At 40.7% G+C, this 12488-nt stretch overlaps 1 protein-coding gene across 3 annotated transcripts in view; it reads left to right on the top strand.

The window, feature by feature from the left end:
* Esr1 (estrogen receptor 1) overlaps nucleotides 1-12488 on the top strand; it is a 364976-nt gene that overhangs the window by 328075 nt on the left and 24413 nt on the right. For all 3 annotated transcript variants that reach the window (XM_013517315.1, XM_005390574.2, XM_005390573.2), the window contains exon 7: nucleotides 3304-3437. In XM_013517315.1, coding sequence (XP_013372769.1) covers nucleotides 3304-3437 — 134 coding nt within the window. The remainder of the gene's footprint in view (nucleotides 1-3303; nucleotides 3438-12488) is intronic.

Below are 12488 nucleotides of genomic sequence, written 5' to 3'. Positions count from 1 at the left end.
TGGCAAGGAAAACCCATTTCTGGTATGCCCTCCCCACCTCTGGCCTTTGCTTTGACCACTGCTTCACCACCGTGTGAACGATATGATTTATAAAGTCTTGTCTCTGCTAATACAGCACTTCCCCACAGATCCACAAAGTCAAATGCACGCCACACTTATTTTCCATCCACTTGAGGTTTAGTGGCCAAGTTCTACTTTGATGGATAAGCAACTACATATCAGTACATCTATAGTAATACTCAAGTATCAACCCTACTGCTGTGTGCTATGCCCCATTCTAAGCATGTTACACGGAAATGCACTAAGCCTCATCTGAGCATGTCATGGCACCTACTGGAGTACTGACCCGGTTGAATGGGAGGAGAAGCGTCTCAGCTGTAGGGGCCTTTCTGCACATTTTCCAGGGGATGTATGCATTGTCTTGCATCTGTCTTTCCCCATGTGAGTCTTCTTCCCACTTTTCTCTCTCCGTGGCTTGCTTTTCTCGGCCCTGATGTCTATCTAGCCCAATGACTGGTGTATGACAGACAATAAATCTTGTTGAATGAATTGCAGAGGGCAAGAAAGGAAGTTAGAAAAACAGTCTTTATTGTTGAAATTCTTTTGGAGAGGGCTGGTAGTTTGACCTAATGGTTCTGAGTGCTAATTCTCTTATTTGGAAAATGGAAAACAATATCACTCACCTTAGAAGTTAGTTGTAGGAACTTACAATATATTATAAGTTTTTCACAAATTTCAAATCAGTGAAAAAAAGGTGGTATGCTCCATAAAAAGCGTTAAAAAAACTAACTTGTTATCTGGAAAGAATATTAAGAAAATAAATGCTGAGTGAGAAATATTATTGAACTATATATATTCTTTAAGTCGGTGAATTGTGTAGTTTGTGGTATATCTAAGTAAAGTTGTTAGAAACTAATACATAGCAGAAGATCAAAGATTTAAACATTAAAGCATGGGCCATTATTGAAAGGAAACATAAAATAATTCTGTATGTTATTGGAAGGGGAAGTGACCTTTTCAAGCAAGACATACTGTTCTAGAGCCATAAACGAAAAGCTTGATAACCTTGATCCTGTAATAATTAAATGTTTTGTAAAAGAAGATAGGAGAAACAAAATCAAAGAAACATAGTATAAACCATGAGAACATATATAGCGTAGGACTAATTACTATCTTATATAAAGCAATCTTAAGAATCAATGTGGATGTGCTCAATAACACAACAGAAAAATGTGGGCAAGGTATAAGAGCAAGCATCACAGAGAAAGATCTCATGCCAATCTATTCTTCTACAGACACTGGAGATGTAGCTCAGTAGTACAGTGTGTGCTTAGTACCTGTGAGACTCTGGGTTCAATTCCCCAGGAACAACAATAGAAGTTCCACCACAGTACCAGCTTTTTGAAATCAATATTTAAACTCTTAAAATTAAAAATATGCATGTCCTCTTTATATAGCAATCCTATTTCTAGGAATTTATTTTACAGTTATCTTTACATGTTCAAAGACATAAGCATAAGACTTGTTATTGAATGAAATGTTTTAACAGCACAGTACTCACAGTTAACTAGGTATCAACCAAAAAAGTAGTTAAAGAAATTATAACCATGTACCAAAGAACAACATTTTGATCAACAGTGAACCACATGTACAATGCTGTCCCGTAATATTATATTGCATAGTAATACTGTAGGCTTCTTACGCTAAATACATTTTTTTTTTTTTTGAGACAGGGTCTCGCTATGCAGTTCAGGCTGACCTTGAGTTCACTGTAGCCCAGGCTGGTCTTGAACTCACAATGATCCTCCTACCTCAGCCTCCCAGAGTGCTAAGATTACAGTCATCCACCACCATGCCCGGCTCCAAGCTAAATACATTTTATGATCTTCACACAGTGGCAGAATTGTCTAATGACACATTTCCAGACTGTATCCCTATCATTAAGGGACAAATGACTGTATAGAATTTTGTTCAGTGAAAAGTCATGCAGCTGTTGAAAATAGTTAATGAAGAATACTAAGATCTATTAATTAAATACAAAACCAGGGGCTGGGGATTTAGCTCAGCGGCAAAGCGCCTGCCTGGCAAGCGCAAGGTCGTGAGTTCGGTTCCCGGTACCGGAGAAAAACAACAACAACAACAAAAAAAACAAAACCAAGTACTAAATAATGTGCTTGTGCTCATGTTTTAAATGTTTATATATTTCACAAATATGTTTACATATTATAGAGTATTTTAATATCTTCCTGTGTTTTAAATTCTTCAAAACATCATTTACCACAATGAATGCATTCCTTTCTTATGTAGTATCTCTTTAACTTTTGAAACAACCCATGGATAAGATACTAAATATACATTTTAAAATTCTGCATGTTATGACCCTTTGAATTCTCTTATTTAACAGTTTGCAAGTACTAAAGTTAAACCCTTTGTGTCAAAGCTCTGTTGCGTGGGAAGAGAAGCCTGAATTTCTTCTAATACTGTGAGCTGTGAGCCTTTGTTCTCTTAGGACCAACTCCAGGGTCATCAAGTCTGCTAACTGTTACTACCATTCTCAAGAGCAACATGAGTCAGTCCAGTGACAGTCTATAGATACAGTCCTACCCTGGTATTGCACTGCCTTGACACTCACTAAATTTAGTGCTTCATACATTTTGGTGTGAAAATTTTGTCCAGTTCTCATCATTCATCTAATACATGATGGGGTCAACCGCCTCGTGACTTGCTGCTCTTTACAATAAAAACAATTTGTTTGGTATTCATTTTTTTCAATATTCTTTGTACTCCCTGGACCCAATGAATTATGAACAATGAGGTACCAATGTATCCTAGTATTTCATGTACATCAAAAGAACTTCAAAACATCTTTTAGAACTTGGTATATTAGTTGAAGGCCGTGAACATTTGAAAACAAAGCTCCCCAGCAGCCCTTTTTAATCCCCACAACACTATAATGTCTAGAATGCAGTCAGAGCTTGATAAACATGTGCTGGAAAAATCATTATCTGAACCTTAAATCATTTTTCATTACCTGCAGGTTGAAGAACTCCATATTTAATACAGTAGATTTGACAATTAAACACGACATCTCTGCTAAGAATTTGAAACAAGATTGTTTTATTGCTGTAAAACCTTTTTCTGTCCTGCCTTCTCGAATTCAAATGAAAGTTCATGCATCCATGAAGAGAATGGGCTGGAGGTTTTTATCACTGATTTGGAGCTGGTAGATTTTTACAACTATGATCTTTATGTCTCACAGAAACTTTTCTGTCCTTTAATGCTTTTTAAACTTTGTTTTCCTAGGAATCAAGGTAAATGTGTAGAGGGTATGGTGGAGATCTTTGACATGTTGCTGGCGACATCAACTCGACTCCGTATGATGAATCTGCAGGGAGAGGAGTTTGTGTGCCTCAAATCTATCATTTTGCTTAATTCTGGTGAGTTGGTAATATGAGGGAACTTAATGCTGGGTTTCTGGAAGAAATATCTATTTGTGTTTTTCAGCCAGATATAGTCTATCCACTACAAAGGCAAAGTATCATAAATTAAAAGAAATTACTCACTCTTAAAATAGCTTGCCATTGTTGTAGGTTACTTAGAAAGATAGAATCATGATCAAATGTGATGAATGAATAATGCTAATTGGAAATTAAATCTAAGCATTTTTTTCATGAAATATTTGCCATCCTTTCATAGACATGGGATTTTTAAAAATGTAAAATGCTATGTGTAGGCAGACAGATCTCTGTTGATGATTATATATTTCAGAACTAGGTAGACTATGTGACCCCATTATGAGAGCATGACTGAGGGGTGAGCAGGAGACTCAGGGGTAGAGCTTGTGTTTAGCATGTGCAAGGCTTTAGATTCAACCTCCAACTCCTCTAGAAAAAAATATGCTGGACCAAGTTCAAGCTTCAGATAATAGTTACTTGAGACAGACCATATTTCTGTTTAAAGTTGATTAGCTAAAAATATAGTTGCCTTAAAGGTTTAAAAAGAGAAAAAACTTGTCCCCAAACTGAGTAACATGGAATGTTCATGTAAATCAGTGCATCAGAAGGAGCACTTCTCTTCACTTGGCCTTTGGACAGTAACCCTATGGTCCCCTCTATTTATTCATTTGAGAGAGCTTAGTTAAGAGCGGCATGTGTTTTATTTTGCTTCTTTGTTTTTTCTGTAGTGAAGTTGGCTGTTGTGTAAACAGTCACTGCAGGTCACCCAGATGGAAACCAGGGCTCAGCCTGGGTCTGCACCCCCACTCTTCCCAGCCCCCTCCGCATGTGGATCCAAGAGCTAGATCTGCAGCGTGAGCGACCTGAAGCTCACCAGTGGGTGTCAGCTGCACAGCAGATGCCTTTAGCAGGGACCTACTCCCCCAGCCCCACTCTGCCTCAAATGTCATTATCCCATAGAAATCCCAGCTCTCTGAAGCCTTGGACCTGCTGTAGTTCTTCACCATTACCTCTAGGCTCAACTTTCTCAATTGCAGAACTACAGCTTGTTTGGTCATATCCATAGAGAATCAACACTTCCTTCTCTTTGCAAATATTTTTGTCTGCTCCTGATGAATGCCAGTCTCTTCCCATCTCCCTGAATAATTTTCCACTTCTCTTCCACACCAGGGTTAGGAACCCACATTGCTTGATGGCTATCATCGTAATCATTCTCACTTAGCAGAAAAATGGAAATCAGTACTATTGCACTAGGCAAGGGCTGAATTACAGAGTGAAGTTCCATGGAAAATAATGTGATCTGCACGAAAGAAGTGATTACCACTCATTCAAGTTTCAGGTTCCACTCACATGCATTGTGCATTTCATTTGAGCCATTTGTCCTGTACATTGAAGGGTCCAGATCGCACAATGGCTCTTTATTGGATGAGAGTTCTGGGAACAGTGCCACTCGGTGCACGCTGCCAGGTCCTGATCCTGCTCCTTCTTTGGTGGAGGGCTGGCACATGCGACAGTGTTCGTGTGGGCAATCTCTTAACTTCAGGGAAAGCAGGCCGCACTTGGGACTTTTCCTCCACTTTAACCAAGAAAGACTACTCCAGCCAGGAAGTGAAATTATTCAGAGTTGTAGGTTCAACACAATCACATGCATTGATCTTGTTAATGAAAAATGCTTCCTTCTCAGGAATGTAGCCTTCCCTGGCTATTTTTGTTTCTGTTCCTATGACAGTGTTGGTTTACTATTATTTTTTAATATTGCACCAAAAAGTCTGAAATTTGAACCTCAAAACATGAACTCCATAGACCCAGACTTTTGATAACCCAGGATGGTGCACCTTTCAGACTTCATCAGAAAGTCTTTTATTACAGACTGGCTTTTATTCCAGAACCTCAAGACCACGTTTCCCACTGCAGGATGTGGCCCCCTTGGGCTCCTTGTCACATTGGTTGAAGCTTCATACTCTGTCTTTGTCTTTCCTTCTTTCTTGGGTTCTCCTGCGTGCTTGCTTGCTTGTGACAGGTTGGAATATTGCTTTGGAAAGACTGAGGCACTGTATACTGACATAGCTTGCAGTTATCTTTTTCATGAGATGACAGGGCAGCACCTTGTCTTTTCTATCACGGATGGTGTGGCTGGCTCTGGAGAGCAGCAACCCCTCATCAGAAGGACTCTCTCAATGCCTCCAAAGGCAAAACCATTCTTCTCACTGCAGAAGTGAGCTATGCTCTGGAAAAACAGAGCCTTCACCGTGCACAACTCTTAGTGTGTATGATTGTCCCTGTCACCACAGAATCAGAGCGGATAAGACTCTAAAACACACAGAGGTTGCATTGGTAGCTTGTTTTTAAGAGTAAAAGCAAACTTCACAGGAAGATTACCAGAACCAACAATGTTTTTCCCATAGAGGTACAGATTTTTCTGCAAACCTAAATGAATCCATGACTTCCATCTAGGACAAATCTCCACCTATGAGAAAAATTACAAAATGATGATGACTCTAGCAATCCCTAGCAGAAGCCACACTAAATGATTAGAAGATGCTTTCCTATGCCTTGGAAGCAAAACCTCAGTGGACGGAGAAACCTCAGGTTTTGTGCTGAGGCAGAGGTACAACAAGAGTTGAAAAGCTGTAGTGAAGACCTGCTAGGAATGTTGTTGTGGAAGTCCTGAAAGGGCCCCCTGGGGACCAGGATTTCCATGGGATGCCCCTGCCCCATTATGTGTGTGATTTCTCCCTCATTTAGAATAACTTAGCACATTACTTCTAAAAGCCCAGAATCATCATAGGACAACACTATTTGTTTTCATGCTAAAGGACGGAGGCATTCCTAATTAATCCCCAGATGCCTTCCCAAGGTCAATGGCAGGTTCAAAATTCTGAGAACCGGCTAGGCAGGGCTGAAAAGGAGGTGAACAAAATCAGAGAGATGAACTCAGGGCAAATGCCAGGAAGAAACAGCAGGAAGAAAAAGGAGGGGGCATTTGCGAAAGGGACCTGGGAAGGAGTCTGTGTGCATGCCTGTGGTCATCCTTCTATTCTGTGTGACTGCGAGTCTGCCTTGTAATCGTTCAGCTCTTCCCAATTCTTCTAGGCAAACTTAGATCTCACCTCATTCCGAAAGTCTTGCTACTACCCAAGTCTGTAATATTTCTTCCTCTGTGCACTTTTCAATTCTTAGTGCCCAATCTAGCATTTGAGTAGTTTGTTGACTTCCTTTATTTATCCAATAATTGAACATTTATTGAGTTCCCTATTAGGAACTTCATGCAAAGTAGTCCAAAACAAATGTCAGTTTTTTGGGTTTTTGTGAAATTTTTCCAGATTTTTTCTTCCCAATCAACAAACTTGATTGTTTTCTCATTCTGCAACAAGTATTTCCTCATTTCCCTTGAGCTATTTACACTTTTTAAAAAATGTCTTACTCTTTAGGCTGTGTGCTTTGAAAAAATGTTGCATCATTCAGTGATTTAGTAAATGGTTATTGGTTAAATATGGCTAAAACAAGCTGGAAAGTCCTCATTTCCCCCAAGCTGTTCTTCCCATTCTCAAATATATCATCCCTTTCAATGAGCTATAGCTCCAGATAGTATTAAACTATTCAGTGGAGAAATTAATGTTCATCCTCTTGGGTTGCTATGAACAAAGGGGAATGACGTAGAGAGTGTCAGATGCAATTCATGGATTATAATAGTCCTCAGTCAGTAATGGGCATTATCACCAAGGATGACAGTCTGGCTTAAACTGAATGGACTCATACCTTTTTCAATATGGTACTTTAGTTTAAAGGCCTCCAACTAGGCTTTAAAAAACGCAGCGATTAGAGGAGAGTGAGAGACTGTGACCACTACTCCCAAGATGGTTAATTATACTGTTTAATTATGTCTAACAAAAGGATAGAGTCATATTGAACTCATGGGAAATAACTAATTATGATTTGAACCTTAATATTGTAAGAGCATGATGAAAACTGCAGTAAACCAATGTCGAATAACCATGCATTCATCTGCCATTTGATCCACTGTCTTCTCACCTTCAGAACCACGATGCCTAGAATCACTCCCAATCAGGATGCTACCCTCTGCACGAGTGTGTTTCAAGGCTCAGAAAAATCTACGTATGAAAGCTAATATGTGTAAATCTATAATCTCTAATGAATGTTTGATATTGCCTTCAATTCAATTTAATAATCATTTCTACCATCCTCTAAACACCTTTTTGACCAAAAGCATTTAACTCTGGAGAGTTTTGCCATGCTTTGCTTTCTTTTAAATAGCTATCCAACTAGCTTCCTGGAGAAGAGGAAAGACCCCTGTTTCCAGGCCATCTGTGCTGTTGCACTGTAGGACATTTTACTTCCACCTACCAACCTACTCCAGCTACCTAGAAATCCCTGTGCCTACTGGCTCTCTGAACCACCGGTAGAAGAGCGCTTGACTTGTGTACCCTGGTGCTTACTTGGTGAAACAAGGAGATGCTGGATATTTTAGACATAAGCATAAAACAGTGCTAGCTGTCCTCTGTCATCTATCTAGGTCTGCTCTGTTAGTGTGCTATATCTTGTCATCACGGTTCCAGAATGAAAAAAACACATGATGCTAAAGCTGATGACATCCTATTCACTATTTCTGTGTTTAGTGGAGGCTATGTGCTGGCCAATGAAGCATTTATTTCATGACTAATTATAGAGAAAGTTCTCACTGCAAAGAATATGTCTTCTCTCCTGAGCTGGATTATTTGTATTGTTAGACAATTAGGCAGAGCATTCATATTCTTAAGTTTGGAAATAAAAGTAACTCTGAGAGTCCCTATATTTAGATGAAAGAACATGTTTAGAGCATATTGGCTGTAAACATTGAGGAACATTATTCTCAGCAATTAAAGGCTTCTGACAGGAACAGGCTTTGGAAATCACAAATGGGCACATTGTTGGGAATACTCGTTGTTGTCACTTCAGAAAAGATTTGATGATATTATCTCCTGAGCTCTTTGTGATGCCAAGCTTCCTCTCCAGGAAGCCAGAGTATTGTCATTATCTTGAGATAAATAGCACTTCAGATCTATTAAGTAGTTCATTGTCTTCTTCTCTCTAGCTGGCTGGATTCTGGAGTCAATGACTCAACTTCGGAGCCTCTTTGTGCTACCAGCTTCTGGTGGGCGTTAAATGAGCTTCATTGCCTGTGTTAGGTTCCTGAACATGAGGTGTGGTGTAGACTTTGTCATCAGAGAAGGCTGGAATTCTAGAGAAGTGGCTCTGCCACAAGAGGGGATGGTGATAGGGGACTGTTGATAAGCTGCCTCCCTGAGCTGAATGTATAAAAGAGTAACTGGTAATTCCCTACTCACAGAAGTACTGTGACCATGGAACAGCTGACCACACTGTTAGTCCAGCATCATTCACTGCTCTAGCATGTAATAGATACCCCTGAATGCTCAGAGGCTTTATCCACAGACTCCAAATACAAGGGTACTAACTTTCATGTCTATGAAAGAAATGACTCTGTTTTTCTTAGCAGATGATAAATGAATTCCTGCCAGGAAATTATGAGGCTGGATTTCACCCTTCTGTGACCTTTACCCCTAAGTTGCTTAATTGCCATTTGGGTTTAAAAGCTCACATCCTTCCAATGAAAATATCCTTGTGACTAGAATCCTTGTAGGCCTGCATCAGGGTGGATTTGGTGCTTTGTTATATTCCAGAAGTCCCAGGGAGCTTTTGAGATCTGGAGAAACCAGCCAAATATCTACAGCCTGGGGAAGACAGGGGGAGTGGTATGCTAGAACATGGTTTGTCCCCTCTGAAACTCATGTTGAAATTTAATCTCCATTGTGTGATATTGGGAAGCTAAAAATTTAATTTAACTATTGTATGGTGAGGGAGGCCTTTGGGAGGTGACAGGATTAGAAAAGGTCCTCAGGGCAGTGCTGCAATGCTTAAAAGATGGTGGCTTTATCAGAGGAGGGAGAGAATAGAGTGTGCACACGCTTGTGCACACACTGCCTGCCTCTTGCCTTGTGAGCCCATGCTGCTTTAGGACCCTAACAGCAAAAAGGCCATTGCAAGATGCGACCCTTGGACCAGAGCTGAACTAAAATAAACTTCTTTTCTTTATAACTTACTTGATCTGTGGTATTTATGTTAACAACAGAAAATGGACTAAGACAGAAAATTTGTACCAAGAAGTAATTGTGTCCACACTGTAAGACTTTGTGGAAAGCTGAATTTAAAAGAGATGGGCTAGTGGGTTTGGTGGAGATTTCTAAACAGCAAAGTATCAAGGCTGCAGCATGGCTATTATTTGTCATGTTTAGTCGTACTTACTGTGCAATTCAGGAGCTGCAGCAAAGAAAGTGGAAAGATTTGGAGAATTCAGCTATCACAGTATGTTGGCATTGGGCTCTTAGGAGGTGATTACGATCAGATAAGGCCATTGAGGTAGAGCCCTCATCATTGAATGGCTTTGGAGGCTGTCCAGGCAAAGGGTAAAAAGGTATATTCAGGAGAACAAAACTATGGTGCAGCCAAGCTACCACTTGTTGAAGAGATTAGTGGGGATAACAGGATGCCATGTGCTAATCCGTAAGACAAGGAGAAAGAAGTCCTGAGGGAATCTCAGAAACCTGCAAACCTAGCTTTCCCATTGTAGGTCAAGAGCACAGAAGGGCAAATTTGTTTCAGAGACAGAAGCTGAGGCAACAGGCATGGCTTTGCCACCTGGGAGGATTCTCTTCCCTGCTTTTTCCTGTCAAAGTTATCTGTGGCTGGTGAAACTGTGGCTTGAACAGGCTTGGACACTGCTTGTGCCAATGACACACCTTGGTGAGGTCCATGTTGTGCTGGAGTTGGCGGTGTGCAGAATGCAAGAGTTTCTAGGTCAAGGTGACTTCCCCTGAGATCTCAAAAGAGATGCCAGCCAGAAATTTGCCATGGGGTTCCAGCCCCTGCATAGAACTCCAGTATGGGGATGGCTGGTGGAATCCAAAGAGTGGAACCTCCACAGGAACCTCCAGAAGACAGAGCTGTGGGTAACATGTACAGCCCTTTGGGAAAAGCTGAAGGCAGTGTTCAAAGCTAGCCTGATGTGGTCTGTGACCCAAAGCCATATGACAGGTCTAGCCCAGACGTTGGGGGCACTAAACCACAGTGTGTGTGGGATGTTCCACTGGAAGCTTCAGGTTTAATGCCTGTCCGGCTGGGTTTTGGTCTTGCTTTTGGCTGGTTACTCTTTTCTGCTTCCTTATTTCTCCCTTTTAGAAGAGAAATATGTACCCAGTACTTGTTCCACTATGGTACATTGAAAGTAGATAGCTTGCTTTTAGTTGACAGGCTTTGAGATGAAAGTAGTTTGCCTTGAGTCTCAGGTGAAGACTCCACGCTTTTGAATTTATCCAAGGGTGAGTTAAGACTTTGGGACATTTTACTAAATGATAGCATGTATTATGTGAGAAGAATATGAGCTCCAGGGGAATAGAGGTGGAATGCTATGGCTTACATATGTGTATCACCTCCCAAATCATCTTGGAGTTTAGTCCCCATGGTGAAGTATTAAATGTGGAAACTTACTTCAGCTATCGTGGTGTGTTGGCTTTGGGCTGTTAGGAGGTGATTATGATTACATAAGGCTATCAAGATAGAGCCCTCATGATCGAATGGCTTTATCAGAAGGGAGAGACAGGAAGATACTTGTATGTGCATGCAACTGTATCTCCTGTACCTTGACACTGGCCGTGTGGTTCCCTCCCAGCAAGGAGGCCATCACCAGATGTAGCCCATGGCCCTTGGACTAGAACTGTGAGTCAGAATAAACCTGTTTTCTCTAAAACTTAAGTAGTGAAATTGTGTTACTAGCAAAAGAAAGTGGATGGAGATGGGAATTGACATGAAGTTCACAGGAGAGCAACAAAGGTAGCAGGTGATGGGAGACTGAAAATCCCTGAGGTGTTCTGGGCATCAGGATCCATTGTCCACTCATGTTCAGATCTTGGCAGGTGGAAAAGCTATTTATCATTTTATGTTTTCACAGACATCTCACATCCTGTCTTTGATTTGATAACCATTTTATCCAAACCACTCTAGGTTCCAAAACTTATATAAATTGATATTCTTAAATTTGAATAAAAAAGTTGGAATAATATATGGACACATTTCAAAAGATAAAATGGCCCACAGACTCTCCAGTGCTGACTCAAAATTTTTTAATATTTATTGCATTAATAATACTGGACTGTAGTCTAAAACTGCTTTGACACTTGAACCAAAGAAAATTGAAAGAAAACGAAAGAAATAGAAAGCAACGGAATTTCACCAAAGGCCGGAGCCTAGAAGGAAAATGAAGTATTGTTTCTAAAAATTCCTTTTTCCTCAAAATACTTTCACTTGTTCAATGAGTATTCACAGCGTACCTAGTAGGATATGTATACTTCCCAAGCAATGGTGGTGGGATACTCAGCTGCTTAGTAAAGTCTGAGTATGAGCCCTGCCCCATAGCACCTAGATGGGGGACCGACTTCTGAGTGTGGCCTTCCCACCTGTGGCCCATTGCTCCTCCTGCTGCTTCGCTGGGGTGGAAAGAAAAATGCAAAAGTGAACTGCCTGTCTTGAGTTCCTTCTTCACCTGGCCCCCTTCCAACCATAGCGGCATGGAGTTCTCTATCGGCTCCTGCTACGCTTTCCCTGTGTGGGCACATGGCTGTTATGGATACTGAGATTCATTGAGGTTGCTTTGGCTCTATTTTATCTGATTTCTTACTTGAGCTCACTTTTTAGGTTTTATTTTTCTTCTGGCATATAAGAAAGGCAATACTCTCCTACTGAACAGAGAGCTGTATCTTGGTAAACTATTTGTGTTAGGTCCACCACCATTTAATGAGGACTTGTTAATTTCTTGGCATTGTGCTAAGTGCTGGAAGTATAGGGTTGCTTTCTGTTGCTCCATCTGCTCCATGGAGAAAAGAGTCCTGCACTGTGGTTTAGGTGAAGTCAGGTGGAGGGGCGGCTTCCTGGAACTCCAGAAGGGCTCTGTGTGGAGGCTGT

The sequence above is a fragment of the Chinchilla lanigera genome, unplaced genomic scaffold (genome assembly GCF_000276665.1).
Source record: "Chinchilla lanigera isolate Chin_1 unplaced genomic scaffold, ChiLan1.0 scaffold00038, whole genome shotgun sequence".
Lineage (NCBI taxonomy): Eukaryota > Metazoa > Chordata > Mammalia > Rodentia > Chinchillidae > Chinchilla > Chinchilla lanigera.
This window is presented reverse-complemented; position numbering and strand designations above follow the sequence as displayed.